Here is a 17,881-nt window from a genome sequence, read left to right as displayed (position 1 = left end):
AAAGAAACATTGATCTATCGGCAATAACTGCAGGGGAAGTGTGACCGTTTACTTCTCACTTTTCGCATCTTTTCAGTCTTTTAAAAAATCCACTTCCTGTCATGCAATCACTCGTGGGTAATCATCACTTTCTCACACTAGTTTGCTTTCCTTTATCTTGCAGAGAATACGCTCTCCGTGAAGCTGGATAGACTAAATTTAAAACTAACATGTGGAAAAGCCTTCTGTTGTGCGCAGATGCAATTACGGCAACTTTTAAACGATAAACTGCTATCTGATCTGGTATGGGCTCACATCACAGTGATCTTTATGCCTTGCGAGCATGGCCTCCCCTGGGTGTAAGGAGGAAACGGCGCGGGCTTACATTCATTTATAAGGCGTTGCTGGGAAAACTACCTCCTTATCTATGTTGCCTCCTCTCTCCAATAGCAACTGGGTAAAAGCTCCTGTTCATTACATCTGCTTCTTTTCAAAGCCCTCAGAATCCACAAAGAATTTGGGAGTTTGGATTTTTCAGCCACAGCCCCCCCCCCCCCCCCCCAGAAGAAATTGTAAGACGCAGCATTTCATTCTCCTGGGTAAATATAAACCTTCTTAGAACTAAAGAATGTAGCTATTATGATTATGAGGTTTGCTTTATTCTATATCATTATCAGGCGTACTGGATTGATGTCGCTGTCGGTCAGGTCTCCCTTGACGTGGAGATTTTATCTCAAGGGACTTACTGGTAAAATAAAGGTGAAATAAATTAAAGCCAGAAGCCGTTTAGCTAACCCATCAAGTAAAATCAATGTACACTTTTTATGCTTTTTATGCTGTCATTTTAAGAGGATAGGACTGTACTAAGATATTAGAAAGAAACCCCTCTCCTCCCAAGAGTACATTCTTTGCTATACAGAGTACATAATAATATGTAAGAATATATAAATCGGCTATCTGATTTATTTCTAAATATTCACATTTACAACTCAAATATTCACGTTAATGCTGCCTTGATGAAAACTGAACGAACACCAATTCCAAATCCAAAATTCGTATTGTAGTTTCATCTAAAAAAGTGGCCCAAGGGCCATTTGTGGCTCTTGGTTTAATGGTGTAGGCCTGACCACGGTTCAGGTCGCTCCAGGAAAGGGACACCTTTTTGTAATCCTTAAATGACAAAGGTATATCTTCTAAAATGGAAAATGTCAGGTACAATAAAAACAATTTTTTCTATTATTAGTAATGTTTGTTTTTTGTTGTTGTTGTTTGTTTGTTGTTGCTTTCACTTGAATAAGTAAGCAGGGCCACAAACATCCAGCGACTTTTTACTCAAGACAGACCTGGACATGCATTCATTAAATTTGGCTAATTATTACAGCAAGGGTTTTTAAAAAGTAAGCTCTCGTTGCTGTTGCTGTAAACAGACCTTTTTGTTGTCTTTAAAAGGCAAACCTCTGAGATCCTCTATCACATGTTTAATTTACTGATGAATAGGTACAAAGAAATGAATTTCCAGTAAAGTGATTTTGCATTTTTAATTGCAAAGATGGCTCCTCAGGACTTGGTGCAAAAGGTCCTGACAAAACTTGTTTAGATCCAAATGTAGACCCCTTTTATTATACTATGTCCTCCCAACATTGATTGTAATCTGTATTTTTTTTTTTTCTTTTCTGTTTGGGCCTCTTTCCCAAACACTCCCTGCGTCCTCATTGATGCTACACTAAACTAGATATTTTATATTAACCTAACTGAGAACCACTTTTTATTATTTTCTCATTTATTTCTACCCATTTTCCGGTCAAGTCTGAGACACCGTCTGTTGTGTCTACTTTGGTGCGGGAACAACCCGTCGTAGATCTAATGGTTTTCACTATTAAGCTCCCTTTATTGGCAGAGCCTCAGTCGGGGAAGTGCGCTCGATGTGCTGACACCCAACTAAATGTGCAGAAAAGGGAGCGCAAAAAAAACAAAAACAAAAAACTGGGGGATGTGTGAAATGAACTTGGCTCGCCAAAGGGCACAGAAGACATCAGTGGACGCTGCACCGCTGTGAGGCGCAGAAATTCCTCATTCCCAGCCGTGATTCGGATATTTTTTTATTGTGTCTCAAAGCGATGTTTAGATGAGTTATAAAAACTTCAGCTTAGGTGTTTTATAGTAATTATACAAAGAGGTATACTGCTGCGACAACAGTGATTGGTGCTTTCGCGTGGCTCCTCTAATTATGGCTTCTTATGAGTCTATTTATTCAGCATCAGTGAGTCATATACAACCATGTGGAAAAGTCAACGCAGCACAGAGCTTCCTCATCAGCTGCTCAGACATTCAGATAATAATAGTTGTCCCATATTAAGTATTGCACAAAAAATTTACACAATTGCTTTTATTTCTTTCGAATTTCTTGCAAGCCTTTAAAGAGGTAATGATCTATAGTTTTTCGGGCTTAGACTTCTTCAGACTTCGGCTGAATTTTAATGTTTCAGGCCATTCCTGTAACCTTACCATACCAACACCTTTAAAAGATGAAACATTTCAGAAATGCACATCTTTAAGAAACAGTATTAGATCCAGCATTGAGCCTGAATACCGGAAATGACCAATCATTAAGTTACTCGGCCCTGACAAGTGAAAGGCCACTCAGAAACTAAAAAACAAAACATAAAATCTTTTTTCAAATCTACCATAAGTAAGTGCTACCAGGTTGCACCAACAGCGACTCTCTTCAGTGCAAATGCTGTTAAAGAGTGAAGACAACTCAGCAAATGTTCCTATCAGTTTAAAAATAAAGTCAGGGGAAGTATAGAGAGGCAAGAACCTATTGATAAGAAAACTATTTTTCTCCGACATGACAAGACATCTGTGAACCAAAGTCAGATAGCAACAGCAAGAAACAAGTTCAGCAGATACCAGGACAGCTAACTGAGTGGAGAATATTAGTTATTCTCTGTTTTAAGCTCTCAGCCTGCCTTTGGCCCAGGAAATGCAGGATATTAAACAGTTGGCATACTTTTAGAGAATTTAGATTACGGTAAGAATTCAGTACTTTCTGTCACTCATTTCAGAAAGTAAAACTTGTGTATTCTATAGTCAGTAAACGTAGATTGAAATACTTCAAGCCTTCATTTCTTTGCAATGATTATACTTACAGATAATGAAAGCCAAAAATCCTCTCAGAAATTTTCAATATTGCAAAAAGTTAAATATTGTAAGCTCATTGTGTAACACCCTAATCAGCTAATTAACTCAAAACAACTGCAAATGTTTCCTGAGACTCTAAATAGTCCCTTGGTCTGGGTCAGTAGGCTACACAATCATGAGGATAGGCTTGACAGACGTCCAGAAGTCGGTCATTTACATCCTCCACAAGGAGGGTAAAACAAAAAAGGTCATTGCTTAAGAAGCTGGTTCGTCATAGAGTGCTATATCCAAGTGTGATCATAAAAAGTTGAGCGGAAGGAAAAAGCCTGGTATAAAAAGGTGCACCACTAACAGAGCAGTCTTAAGATGATTTTCAAGAAAAATCAATTCATTAATGTGGAGAAGCCTCAAAAAGAGTGGACTGAGTCTGTGCATCAAGAGGCACCACACACAGACAAATTCCTTTGGATTTCCTCTGGAAATCAAGGTTGCAGAGTCTGGAGAAAGAGTGGGGAGGCAGAGAATCCACGTTGCTTGAAGTCAAGTGTGATGTTTCCACAGTCAGTGATGGTTTCGGGTATCATGTCATCTGCTAATGTTGATCCACTGTGATTTCTCAAGCCCACAGTCAATGCAGCCATCTGCCAGGCAGTTCTAGAGCACCTTCTGCTCCCTTCTGTTGACAAGCTGTATGGAGATGCTGCTTTAATTTTAAGCAGACTTGGACCTGCCCAGAGTGCCCAAGGTACAGACAGCTGGTTCGCTTGACATGGCGCCCCTGTGCTTGATTGGCCGGCAAACTTTGACTTGAACCCCTTAGAGAAACTATTGAGTATTGTCAAGAGGAAGATGAGACATACCAGACTCAACAATACAGATGAGCTGAAGGTTATCAACACAACCTTAGCTTGCATTACACCTCAGCAGAACCGCAGGCTGATTGCCTCCATGCCATGCTGCATTGATGCAGTAATTCAGGCAAAAGGGGCCAAAAATAGTATTTAATTCATGGAAATGAACATACTTCTCAGAAGCCTGATATTCCTGTTCAAAATATCCTCTTTAATTGATATTATGTAACATTCTAAGTTTCAGAGATAAATGTATTTTTTAATTATCTGTAAGCCATAGTCATCAAAATTACAAAAAAAGGCTTGAAATATGTCACTCTGTATGTAATAAGTAATTTATAAGTTTCACCTTCTGAAAAAAATGAAAACAATATTGAACCTTTTCTCTGCATCCATTTTTTTAAATGTACCTGTACACCCTAATGGCCTAAATGAGTGGAAAATGAGGCAAATAACCCCCCGTCCCCCAGACGTATGAAAGACCAATGGAAAGGATAGATTAAAAGATCATTAAACACAGAATTAGCTCAAACAGGAAACAAATTGCAAAGAAATTAGGGATGGTTTAAGACCTTTGTAGACTGTAGTATATAAAAGTTATGCAACAAAATGGTTGGCATTGGAGTCCAGCCAGGATGCAGCAGTTATATACGAAGAGATAAGGGATGTACATGGATTTTTCTTCCCGCACTGGGACAAGTTGGTTTAGTATGAACTATGATGCCGGGTCCCCTTGCAGTTAATGTCCATACTAAATAGTAGAGAAGTTTCTACCAAATGTCAGTCCCTGGAAGGACCACAGCACAGACATCCACAGAACAAAACGTACACCAGCAAAGCTAAGGGTGTCCACGTTTATGCAAGTACGATATTCACATCCTATTCACTTGTCCATTTTTCACTTGAAAGAGGATTATAAATTAATTGTATTGCATAGAAAAATGGTTATGATTTATCAAGGTTTAATTGAATTATTTATTTCATATCACAATTTTACATGCACATTTTGTATATGGTTAAAATTATCCTACTCAGCTGCACATTTCTTTTAAACCGAATATGCTGTTTTCAGAACTGCGTGGAGCAACTTGTTTTTCTTTTTGCTGGATATTTTTGCCTTACCGTATTTTCACATTTGTGTTAATCTTCATGCTTCCATTTTGCCTGTCGCATTTATGATGGTACACCTGAATTTTGCCACTGAGGGTCATCACAAGGATAACTGTATTCTTCTCTATTCAAAGCCATTGCATTTCTCCAAGGGTGCGTACACTTTGTGAGCCACAGTTTTACTGCTATCTAGGTACAGTCAACATAAACCACAGAACAAATCTCAGCTTTAGGGCTTACAGTTTGGTACAAGTTTGTTGGAAAGGAAAAAAAGAAGCAGATGCAAAATGCTGGGCTAATGTTCACTTATTTAAAACGAAAACTACATTCAAAAACTATGAACCGTTGCTTGTGAGAAAAGTCTGTAAAATGATGCAAAGAGAAGCAGTGCAGGTTGTGTTACTAGTAACACCACTTGCCCGATTGCATACAATAGAATAGATCATGATGCCTGCACCATGATAGGTTGATAAAAATATCTACTGTAAAATTATTTTCATTCAACCAAAACGTTTCTGGGTAATTTTTCTGACATGATATGAAATAGACAACCCTCAAAACATAATAAAATTGTAAAAGGAGTATTAGTTTAGAAAAAAATGATTTATTTTGAGTTTATTTACATTTTATCAAAACATGGCATGCCAAAATTATTGGTACTAGTCTCAATAATCAATGGAAAAACCTTGATTGGAATTACAGCAACCCTTCTTCTAATAACCAAGCTGTTTTTGTTCATGTTTCCATTGGTATCTTGATTTGCTCCAAGTCTTTGAGGTTTTGCCAAAACCATAAAACCCTAATCTTGAGCTCCCTCAACAACTTCTCTATCAGATTCAAGTGATGACTGTGGCTACAAAATATTATAACTAATTCTATTCCATAGAAACATGTTAGTAAAATCAAAAAGGCACTTTAAACCTCTATCTGACATGGGGTATGAAAAGTTAGGCATGGGTCCTTCACCAAAATGAAGATATTTACAGTTTTATAGCATGGCAGAGAAAATGCCGGGACTGTAACTGCACTTGTAACGTTTAAAAGATTTAGCTAAATGTCAAACAATCTGAATTGAATTTTTACAGGCCTTATGTAAAAAACTGAATACAATAATAAAAAAAAAGAGTGAGAACAAACATCAAGACGTGTTTGGTTGTTTGTATCAGACTTAGACATGTCTGTGCCAAGGTGTATGGAGGTTTTAATGGTGTCAAAATATACCCTCCCTACCGTTTAAAGTCTTTTTAATAAGATGCTGGAGAAGCTGCCTTGAGTCTCCTGAGCAAAGAATAATGGAATGCTTTCCCTCCCCCACCTGTTGCTGGGCACTGCCAGTCAACTGGCTGAAAAAAGACAACTACACTTTTCCTTCACATAAAAGAAGGAGAACTTTGGTTACTTGAAAATATATTTTTTTCACCAGGAAAACGATCAGCTGTTTAGTGGACACTTAAGGAGAGGACACACAACCCTCCATCCCATGTTAACACTGTTTCAAAACTAGGAATAAAAAGACATCATTAGTTGCACAGTAAGGATGTTGCCTTGTAAAACTGCTTCATTTTGCAGGTGTTTATATTTCTAATCACATTATAAGCGTAAATAATGAACAAGATAAATTATTTTTGTTCTATTTTTTTCTGTTTTAAATAAATATACGGAGATAATGTATAAAATTTTAGTTTTCAATTTTTTTTATATAAATATCGAGAAACCAGTTTCAGAATTAGAACATGATAAAAACAAACTAAAAGGCCTCACAAAAAAAATCATCAAACATACTATAACCTTTTGTCCACCAAAATATCTACAAAGTAGGACACATCACAAATAGTGACCAGCTACGTGTGCTCAGATTCAAGAGGATTTTGAGTTAGTCCGTCAAACCAGAACCACATGATCTGAAAATGTGGCTTTCCCAGAATGCTGCAGGCTTTGTTTGCAAAGAGGACTCCGCCGGGACCGGACTGGCTGAGGAAGAGGAGGGCGGGGGGGGGGGGGGGGGGGGGGGGGGGGGGGGCATTGCCAGAGAGAGCTGGCACATACCCAGCACTGAGAGTCTGCCATCCACAGCTTGAGCACAGCCTTTCTCCTAAGCTCATTACTAAGCTTTACTCTCACGATCGTGATAAAATAAAGCATAGAGGGGGGGAAATAGCATACGTTTGAGAGGAAAAGCTGGGGTTTACGTCTGCTACAGAGTAGAAAAAACATTTGCAAAACATAAAAGCATTTCAAAACACACATATGACTGTCCTATTTGTCATTTTCAGGGATGAACTAAACAAAGTTTTGAAATAAATATATATCATGTTTAAATATTTGAATGTGTTAGTTTGAATATATTGAAACCTGTCCCGAGTTGATCTAATTGAATTCAATCTGATTCTTTTTAGGTAGAAAATATTAATTAATGGATTTTAGAAGATGTACTTCTACGAGGAAAAGGGGAACCAATGTTACATCAAATAAATGTTTACCCCTTTGGAAGGTGTTTACATTTCTAATCACATTATAAGTCTAAATAATCAACAAGTTAGATTAGTTTTGCAGCAGAAGAAATAATGTTTTGCTTCTCTGTTTCAAATAAATGGATGGAGAAAATGTTCTACATTTTTGTTTTCAATTGATTTGTAAATAGCATGATTCATGACATCAGTTTCAGAATTAGAACAGAATAAAAAAAAAATCATAAAGGCCACACAAGCAATGAATAAAACATATTATAACCATTTAGCCAATAAAATATCTACATGTGCAATGTAGGTTACATTACAAATAGTGACCTGCTACATGGGTTTAACCCATTAATGTAAAAAAAAAAAAAATAAATTATAGTTTGTTGTTTTGATATATATTAATTAATATTAATAAAAAACCCTCTATTGGGATTGTGAAAATCACCTATTTATATGGTGACAAATTTAGACAATATGTGTTGTGCATAGGCCTGGACTTCAAAACAATACAATTACTGCTTAATGCCAAGCTACGGCTCAACTTCTGTGTTTCTTTTCAAACTTATGACACTGTGAAATCTCACATGCTGACTTGTGCAGCCCTGCTTTCAGTGTTTGTTAAAAAAAAAAAAAAAAAAAACTTTCAGATGAGTGCAAAAACAAATAAAGACAAGTAAATGTTTGGCAAAGAATTACACTCCAGCATTTAGAAACTGTCAAAATCCTTGACTCTGTCCCTGACAACTGTGCCTTTCAAAGATTTCAATCAACGTGTTTCAAAAGTCTGACAATGACTTCAGGTGCTCGGTGAATGCTACCTTTAAATTAGAAAAAAGACATCAACAAAACAAAGCAACAAAGGGCCGAGTAAACAAGTTGTTTTAGCCTTGAAAATAGAAAAGGGTGAGTCAACATTTTCAAGGAAACAAGTTTGAAAAACTGTCAATGACAACTGAAAGAAAACATAAAATAAGATTAAAAAAAATTCACACAAGAAAAATGTCAAAACAAAAATTAAAGCTTCAAATATACCAAAACCAAAATATTAAACCTTCAGCTTTGTGGTTCCAAACTACGCCGTGGTAAAAAAGAAATTTCATATTTTAAAAAGAAATTTCAGCAGCACTTCTGATTAGCTTCAAAAATATAAGTACAGTATATGTATACGTTTCTGTATATTTATCTGAAAGAGTAAAACAACATCAAAAGAAGCAAACCGGTAAAGGTTTGCAAACAATAAATCTGTCCTTTGGGTATCATTAACACTTTAAAAGCTTCAGCAGTCATCAAACAAGTTGGGAATTCTTCTAACAATTTCTCATAAAACAAAAACAAAAAAATGTAACTCTCAAAGAGCGTCAGCATCAGATTATACCTTGGCTCTAATGGGATGCTGCAGGTAGGGCTGAACGATTTTGGAAAATAATCTAATTGCGATTTTTTTTCTTAATATTGTGATTTAATGTGATTTTTTTTCCAGTTTAATTTATCATGTCTTTTTAAATATATACAAACAACAAATCAATTTGTTTCCTCCCTGTGCAGATTAGTTGCTAAAAGACCCACAGCATCTAAACTCAGAGCAGAAATTATTGCGTTCTGCCTACGATATATTTCAACCAAAATTGCAATTTTGACTTTTCTCTACGTTAACCACAAGCAACAAAAATGACCTCTAAATAAAGATGTTTGTAAACAAGGACTATTTAAAACAAGAACTTTTAATGTTTCTATTAATCTGAATATTATTCAAGAGAACAGCTTTTAATTTAATTGGACATCAATCCTTGTTGAACATAAAGTCCAACCAACAAGCAAGTCTATGTATTAAACTGATTGACCTGTACTTAATGCTATGTATGATTATATAAACTTTAAAACAAGTAATAAAATTAGATTATCTCACTGCTGCAACTGTCTTCCCTTCCATGTGGAGGCAAACCCACTTTAAACATTTTACCAACACCTAATGGACGTGTCTAATTCCCTAATTGTTACATAGCCAAAAATTGCAGACTCTGCGATTTGGAAATTGGGTTTTTTAAATCGCGATTATATTGAAAATGCGATTAATTGTTCAGCCCTATAGCTGCAGGTATATGTTACATTTCTAGCACCTTTTGGTTCTCTATTTACTCTAAGGGCGTTATCACTCCTGAGGCGTTTAGTGCATTTGTTATGATTTGTTTAATTTGTGTAATCTTTTGCTAAAACAAAATTATAGCTAGATATAGGCTGTGTGGAGTTCTTAACAGCTCTCCCTGTGATTTAGAGACGTGCATCCACTTAGTCAGCTCAAGACACCCACAAAATAACACACGCTGGAAAACAGAAACGTCTCCATGATGCACATTCCTTCTTTAGACATCATGTGAGGAGACCACGCACTTGGAGGGCTGAATCTAAGCTTAGAAAAAAGCAATATTTGTATGAAATCTCTGGGACGTCGCCCGGGTTGTTTTGTTGTGAGAGTCCAGCGTTGTAACCTTGTGATTACTTCTCTGCCATATTAGAATAAATGTTTAAGCTAAACCCTGAATTTGAGTCATCCTTAGAGGGTGTTTATAGTGATAAGCTGCTTGGAGAAGTTTAAATGAGCGTAGAGAGCGGCCATGATGTTAGAGTATTACTGGGGGTACACACATAGAAATATGAACACGTTTAAAACGAACTTTGGTGCGGTTCATTTGTGTACATGTGAACACAGCAATCATATTAGGGTGCAGACCAAAACAAGCATACCAAGACCGTTTAGAGGAGGTGTTCTCAGTACAAATCCAAACATCGTTTATGGTGTGAATATTGTTCAGTTCCATTCGCAGTCGGAACTCGGAAATCTTGGCTCCTGATAAAAAAAAAAAAATCAACTGTAAAGACCCCTATAGTCGGACTTTCCCCTTGGACAGTCTGAGAGGATTTTCAAGCCCAATTGTCAGATCCAATATGGCAGCTCCTCGAATCAACCACAGCAACCTGTGATGAAAACATGTTCAAGACACAGTAGTGAGAGAGTGTGTCTAAATTCAATGTTACTGTAGCAGCTGCAACTCTGAACTGAACAAATTAAAAGTGGTGTTTGCATGTAGAAAGTACAGCTTTAAAGGATGTTTGTAAGAGGTCCTATGAACAAAGCTTTCCAGACCACCATACTGGAATCCTGACCTTTTTTCATTTTTTTTTTTGTTTGTTTTTTGGAGTCCTGACTGTGTTAACTGGAACGCTGATTAGACAGATTTCCCCCATTTCCAGCTCCTATTTTTACGTTCTGAGGAAAATGGAATGCAATATATGTGTCCAATTTTTGGTCCGACAAAGTTACCAGGTGATCGCCTCAAGCTTAAATTTCTTCCTGTAACCAGGTTTGGGTTGCATTTTTTTATTTTTCTTCCGTAAGAATAAAGCCTTACAAAAATTTCAAGATGGGTTCCCAAAACCCTTCAGAATACTTCTCAGAATATTTAGCCTAAAATAGTAACCAGAAACCCACAAATGACATAATTTCTCTGCACTTTCTACTAGCTTGGACACATCTGACCAGTAAACCGACTAAACGATCGCATGTAGTTTGTAGTGCAGTTTTGGCTCACTTGGAGTTTTCTCTGTCTGAAAGGAATCAAATCACACTAAAAATATAGAAGTTAACAAACTCAAAAACTTGCGTTCGACCCAAGTAAACAAACTGTAGGTGTGAAAACACACTAAGGCTGCATTCACTGCATCCCTGTTTAATCAAACTGTAGTTTGTTCCCTTGGAAAGTTGGGTTCATTTTTGGGACACGTACAGTATATGTGCCATAGGACTATAGTGCAACTCAAGAAAGCAATCTTTGGTCTTCTAAAAACATATGTCCCAGTCTACTTGAACTCAAACAAACGCGGGAAGCGGAATATGACCTTTGTAGGTAGATCTAACCAAAACAAACATGACACAAAGAGTTAGCGTTCAGACATGGCCGGCGGTTGATATGAACACTCTGGCAGAAAGCTGGCTGGCTACAATAAATAAAAACACAACACATGTTTAGGAGTAACAAAGAAGGAAGACTCAGATCATTTCAAACTACAAAAACACACTGCCTAAGATGAAAACTGCATACTAACCAGTGAAAAGCTAAGTTAACATGAGCTTAAATAACATTAAATCTCACTGTGCTGTTGAATTAAAGAACCCGTTTAACATTGATGGCTGACTATTAAATAATACCTCAAATATTTTACTTGCCAATGACATTTAATTACTTCTATACTGCCATCAGCGTCCCTACTGCTTCACCTTGATTTGCTGCCAAGTCACTGCTGTCTTTGTTGAACTAACCCTGGGTCTCTCTTAGCATATGTGGCTTCCCTGACGGGCACTTGGCATAAAACAAAGTCTTTGAATGTGCATTTACTGCAAGTGGCTGCTCATACCTGAGCTTGTTGGAGTACACCATTGTATATTGAGATAGCTCGCGTTAGAGCTGGTGAAACAGCTTGCACGTGTCTTTATTAGTGATTTTAACATGGAATGTAGCTTTCATCATTTCATTTAAACAATTATTTGAGAGTATTGTGTTAATTTACAATCAGAATCACATTTAATTGAGAATAAAGTATAAGTATATAAAAAGGAAAACAGAAATGCATATATTTCACTCTTATGTAAATTTGTATATATACAGGTTTTGCAAAAACGAAGACATTGGATGGATTGGTGTAAATAAGCGTGGTATATGTTACTTTTGCCATCTTGAAAAGAAATACTAATATATTTTCAATCGTACAGTTCCAAAAAGATGCTTTTAAGATGACGAGCTATAACGACGCGAAAACTATGGTCTTCTCACATGGCTGCTGTCTCGCTTTGATTGTTCGGACTGCCTAAATGTGAGCAGTTTAAAAGTGTCGCCGTGTACTTTCAAATGGAAATCAGCCGAGTTAAAACAGAATCGCTGGTTAGGCGGCGTGCTGCACAATTCCGTGTGTCCCTTACACATGCTGATTCAGGTCTGTAATCTTCTCTGTGGCCAGCCCAGAGGTGCACAACCACAAAGCCCAGATTCCTGAGTATTTTCCGGTGCAAAAAGACATCAGTGGGTAGTATTGTAGAACATTTTCTAGCTGTGTCATGGAACAGAAAGGATTTTTTTTTTTATATAACAAAGCAGGTATCTACACAGTCTAAACGAGACCCATCTTTTATGCCCTTATCAGTTCATTTCTCCATTTTGCCCCGACTTATTTCCATTTCATACCAGTAAACAAACCATTTAATACTGATGTACTTAACCATATAGTATCAGCTTTCCTCCAAACTAGCAAAACAACCCCTTAAACAGGCTTGAAACTGAATGTTTAGGTCTTTAAAATTGGAAAAACTCCAATGTTAAAACCACATCCAGCTCAGTCTTTACTGTCAAGATTATATTTAAGGGCTTTAAGCTTAAAAATGGTGAATTAAAAAGCTTGCTTAAAATTGTCCTCTGTAACTGTTAAGTGTACTGTATAATGTAAGAAGAAGATGAAGTCAGGTAACCTGGGTAAAAAAAACTCTCAAGTCACAAGTTGACAAACCTCTATTTAACTTGCTTGACTCAAAAAATATATTAAATTTAAGTTATTTATTTATTTATGCATGTCTTGAATTTAAAGCACAGTGGTCTTGAAAGGGTAGAATAGAATACAACACAATAGAAAAAGGTATTTTTTTTAAGAGAGCGAGAGACAAAAGTTAGGGACATATGCCTTGGTGCACATCTGGGGTAAACTGAGTAATCCATTCATTTTCTGTAAACAAGTCTAAAATGTATGTTTTCTGTCATAGTCATTGTTTGTTTTAATAAACTCAATTAATAACTTTATCATTGAATTAATGAAAGAAAACTGGAAATGGACTAAATCACAAACGGGTCCTGCCTCAGCAAAAACCGGAAATCGGTATCAGCCATGTGAAAGCCAGTGCATCTTTAAATGAACCACAACATTTCAACTTGATGATGTTGTATTATTTTTTATTTTTAAGGGCCTAATTTGTATTGCAGAAATCTCTATTAATGCATGTTTTCAAGGGGGAAAGTGTTGTGACAGAAATGATAGGCTTTCCATTTATTAGTGTAAGTTTTTGCACCAGTATAATACTACCAAAGAAAACATCACACTTCTTAAATATTTGAGTCGGATTCAGATGGTATTTTCAGGAGAAAGAACATCTATTTGTAGATCTCCTGATCCTTTGTTTATGCCTGACACAGAGCAAAGTGCACAGCCAGCGAAATACCACTCCAGAGAATGGAGCCAAGTTTCAACTGAGCTGAGCCACCCTGATCCAACTTTGCTTTTTTTTTTTTCCTGTTATGGAGCAAATTCAGACCTGGAAATCTAAACCGCATCCCCCACACATGGAGATCAATTAAATCTGTTCACACAGTCAAAACCATGGAATATTCTAGAAGAAATGTTATATATTTAAAAGGAAAACTCACTGTCAAATTATATTTAAAGGGAAACTGATCAAATGGTAGAACATCCTTGCCAAAAGTGAGATAAACAAATCAATCCAACTGTTATGTCTTTAATAAGGACTTTAAAAATAGAGCGAGTGGATAGTAAGCGTAGCTAATGTGCGGATTACTGTATTCCCTAAAACTTCTCACAAAGTAAGAAGTAAGAATTTTACCTTACTTTTTTACCTTGGTGCCATTTATTTTCACTTACACTCTATATTTAACTGCACTGAACTCATTTCTGTTTCCTTCTTTTCCACTAACATTATGTCATACATAAAAATGGCAAAACGTTTCCAAATAATTTTGAAGCAAATGTGACCGTTTTGTTGCCGTGTAACCTCATGCTAAAAAAAAAACTCACAGAACTCCTCTCATTTAAGTTTATAAAAATTCATCCATCCACTGTCTAAAGCCGCTTATCTGTGCAGGGTCATGGAAGGGCCGCTGGTGCCTATCTCCAGCCCTCATTGGGCGAGAGGTGGGGTACACCCTGGACAGGCCGTCAGTCCATCACAGCGCAACATAGAGACACACACTCACAACTAAGGGATTATTAATTAATTAATCTAACAGTTTTTTTTTAGACTGTGGGAGGAAGCCGGAGTACCCAGAGAGAAGCCAACATGGCAACTCCATGCAGAAAGAACCCAGGACCTTCTTGCTGCAAAACAACATTGCTACCAACTGCTCCACTATGCATCCCCCTAATAGAAATACATTGCATTCCGAAAGTATTCATGGACTTTTGTACATGTGACAGCCACAAACTTATACATTTTATTGTCGTACTTTATATGAAAGACCAACACCTTTAGCCCCCTTTACTGTGACTACCCTAAATAAAATCCAATACACCTAAGACCTTCGGAGGTTCCCTTATCAGTACCTGAGAATCGACGTGACAGCAATTTCATCTGATCGTGAATCCCGATTTTCTGTGCAAACCTCAGAGATATTCTTTGAGAACATTGGTAGAATAACAGCGTCGTGAAGAACACAGAAAATACCAGGACAGGTCAGGGTTAAGTCGCAGAGAAGCTTAAACAGATTGAGGTTCAAGACATTTCCCGGGTTTTGCACAACGGAACGAGCATTGGTAAGCCCATCACCAGAGTGTAAAAAGTGTTGAACAATTGCAAACCGACCAAAACCTGACAGGCTGGGCAAGGAGAGCATTAATCAGGATAGCACCCATGGTGACTAGCTAGGAGAATTCAACCACAGGACAAGTATTAGTTGTGTACTAATCCTTATTTGTGGTAAGCAGAAAGCCACTGTTGAAACAAAGCCATGAGATGTCCTGTTTGTAGTTTGCCACAAGCAACTCAATGGGCACAGCGATAGGTATAAGAAGGTGCTCTGGTCGCACGAAACCAAAATGAAAGTTTTTGGCCTGCGTGGTAAAAAAAAACGTTTGTGTGTTGGAAACGCACGCGTCACACTGAAAACACCACTGTCACAGTTAAACACGGTGTTGGACGCATTGCGCTGTGGGGAGGCTTTTCTTGAGCAGGGACAGGGAGACAGGGGAGAGTTGATGGGAAGATGGATGGAGCAAAATACAAGGACATCTTGGAAGAAGAGCTGCAAAAAAAAATAAAATAAAAAAAAATCAGCACAAGACTTGACAACGAGGTGGAGGTTCACCTCCCGGCAGGACAATGGCCTTGAACTTAGATTTGGATCAGCGCATATCCAAGTTTTAAAATGCTCCAGTCGAAGCTCAGATCTTAATCCCTTTAAAATGTTTCTAAGACAGTTGTAGAGATGGAAATATTTTTACCAGCTACTGTAGAACGCTGCGACTGATAGCTTCTTTGTGCCTATTTCCTTACATCTAATTAACATAATTTATTTATTATTTTTGCTATTAAAACATTTCCGCAAATAGATTCTGTGTTTATACATCAAACACTTTCTGTTACCCCCCCAAGCCTCACACCCTCACAGCAACTCCTCTGGCCGGCTTCCCAGGAGGAGCCAGACCTGAGAGCAGACCAGTTCTGACTGGGTATGGTGTGGGAGGTCATTGGGATCAGTTACCAGGCGACAGACTGGCACATGTCTCCCTCATCTGGGCGAGACTGGAAGAGCAAGGTTAAGTAAGTACATGGGTCAACATCAGAGCAGATCAGAGGCAAATCTCAGCAAAATGGACACTGTGCAGTTTTTTTTTTTTTTTTTTGGCAGGGCGCAGGAATGCGAGTATTTCCTTGAAGCTCTTAGATCAGCACAGAGGCGAGCATGCAGCGGTGCATCACGCACGGCACCGTGACCCCCCTCCCCTCCCCTTCCCTTCCTCCTCCTCCTCCTCCACCAACACCACCTCTTCCTCCTCCTCCTCCTGCTCTTTTTTCAGCGTGAAATCCTGCGTTTCAGTTCCGTGCATGCGGCAGCAGCGAGCTCTATGAAATTCAAGAGTGCATTTCATCCGACACGTGATGCATTATTTAGCTACTTTTCCATCTGGAGGCCCGAGCCTGGTCACACCCCTCTCTGGAGAACTCAAATGGGACTGCTCGGCTATAACACAAATGCACACAATTTCCCCTTCAGCGGCGGCGGATCCGTTATCCTCCAGGCTGCACAAATGCGCCTCAAACGCAAAGCACACACACACACAGACACACACACACACAACACGCACACACACCGGCCTAACCCAAACGGCCATATCAGTCAAGCGAGCTTTGTTATGATCTATAATGGTGCATACATGCAGCCGCTTTGAGAATTGCACCGAGCCGTTTTAACTTCAATGCGAGACAAACGAGACTGCGCCGCGGCTCGCGTGATCTGACGTGCAGGAGAATAAATGAATAAAAAAAAAAAATACAAAATAAATAAATAAATTTAAAAAAAGAAGAATGTCAGGCACCACGCGCTCGGGAGAGATATATTGCACTTCAACTCACCTTGAGCGGCCGTTCCTCTGGTGCTGAATACACTTGCTATCAGAGTGGCCACATACCAAATCATAGTACTATTGCCGACCAGCTATTACCACGCAAAAGTGCCCCGTTCGACCAATCGCTCATATTCGACCTTGCACCTCTCGGACTCTCGGCGCAAGCCCCCTTTTCATCGCACGTCTTATTCTCTCTCCCCGCGGCGCTGCTGCTTTGCCTTCATCCCTTCTTCCCTCCCCCGTCCTTCCGTCCGCATCCTCCGCCGAAGAGACAGAACACCTGCACCGCCGCGTTTGTAGTAGACACGGAGCCGTTTTTTGCCCCCCTCTCTCTCTCTCTCTCTCTCTCTCCCTCTCTTACGAGCGCATAGTGAAACCAAGTGTGAGAATGCAAGCCACAGGTCCGCCTCTGCGGCCACCCGATTGGCTGTCGATCGAGGCTTTGGGGCGTGTATTGGCTGCCCACCCCCATCCCTACCCTCCCCTTCCCCGCATGACGAGCCCGGAGGAGCGTTCCGATTCAAGGTGAGTTGGAGCGTGCCGTAGTGTAAGCGGGAGCCGCAGTATCATGCGCACTGCCAGCGTGCACATCTGTAAATACCGCTCCTTAAAGTGGCCCCACGTGCACCGCCATCATCATCATCAGCAGCAGCAGCATCAGCAGCAGTTCAACATTAGCAGTTTTGCAGCTTCACTGGATCGGTGATGCAAAAGAGGAGGAGGAGGTGGAAGGATGCTGGCGCTGATGATGAGGGTGATGATGATGGTGGTGGTGGTGGTGATGGAGGTGTGTGACTCATCCGCAGCCCTCCACTAGTGTCATGTCGCCCGACAGAAAAGCGCTTTACCCAGCCCAGTCTGGCTGGCTGCGTGTGATGGGTGTGGCGACACATGCAATATGGTTTTTCCCCTGTTTTCTTTTTTTTTCCTCGACGGCCCCACTGCGCA

The 17,881-nt window shown here is 38.9% G+C and overlaps 1 protein-coding gene across 7 annotated transcripts in view; it reads right to left on the bottom strand.

Annotated features, from left to right (window-relative positions):
* LOC105939759 (protein turtle homolog B) overlaps positions 1 to 17,294 on the bottom strand; it is a 105,198-nt gene extending 87,904 nt beyond the window's left edge. For 5 of the 7 annotated variants that reach the window (XM_036150324.1, XM_036150325.1, XM_036150328.1 and 2 more), the window contains exon 1: positions 16,941 to 17,294. In XM_036150324.1, the coding sequence (XP_036006217.1) occupies positions 16,941 to 17,004 (64 nt within the window). In that variant the 5' untranslated portion in view covers positions 17,005 to 17,294. The remainder of the gene's footprint in view (positions 1 to 16,940) is intronic. The other 2 variants (XM_036150326.1, XM_036150327.1) reach the window with 1 other exon arrangement.
* Positions 17,295 to 17,881: the final 587 nt, after the last annotated feature.

The sequence above is a fragment of the Fundulus heteroclitus genome, chromosome 18, assembly GCF_011125445.2.
Source record: "Fundulus heteroclitus isolate FHET01 chromosome 18, MU-UCD_Fhet_4.1, whole genome shotgun sequence".
Classification (NCBI taxonomy): Eukaryota; Metazoa; Chordata; class Actinopteri; order Cyprinodontiformes; family Fundulidae; genus Fundulus; species Fundulus heteroclitus.
This window is presented reverse-complemented; position numbering and strand designations above follow the sequence as displayed.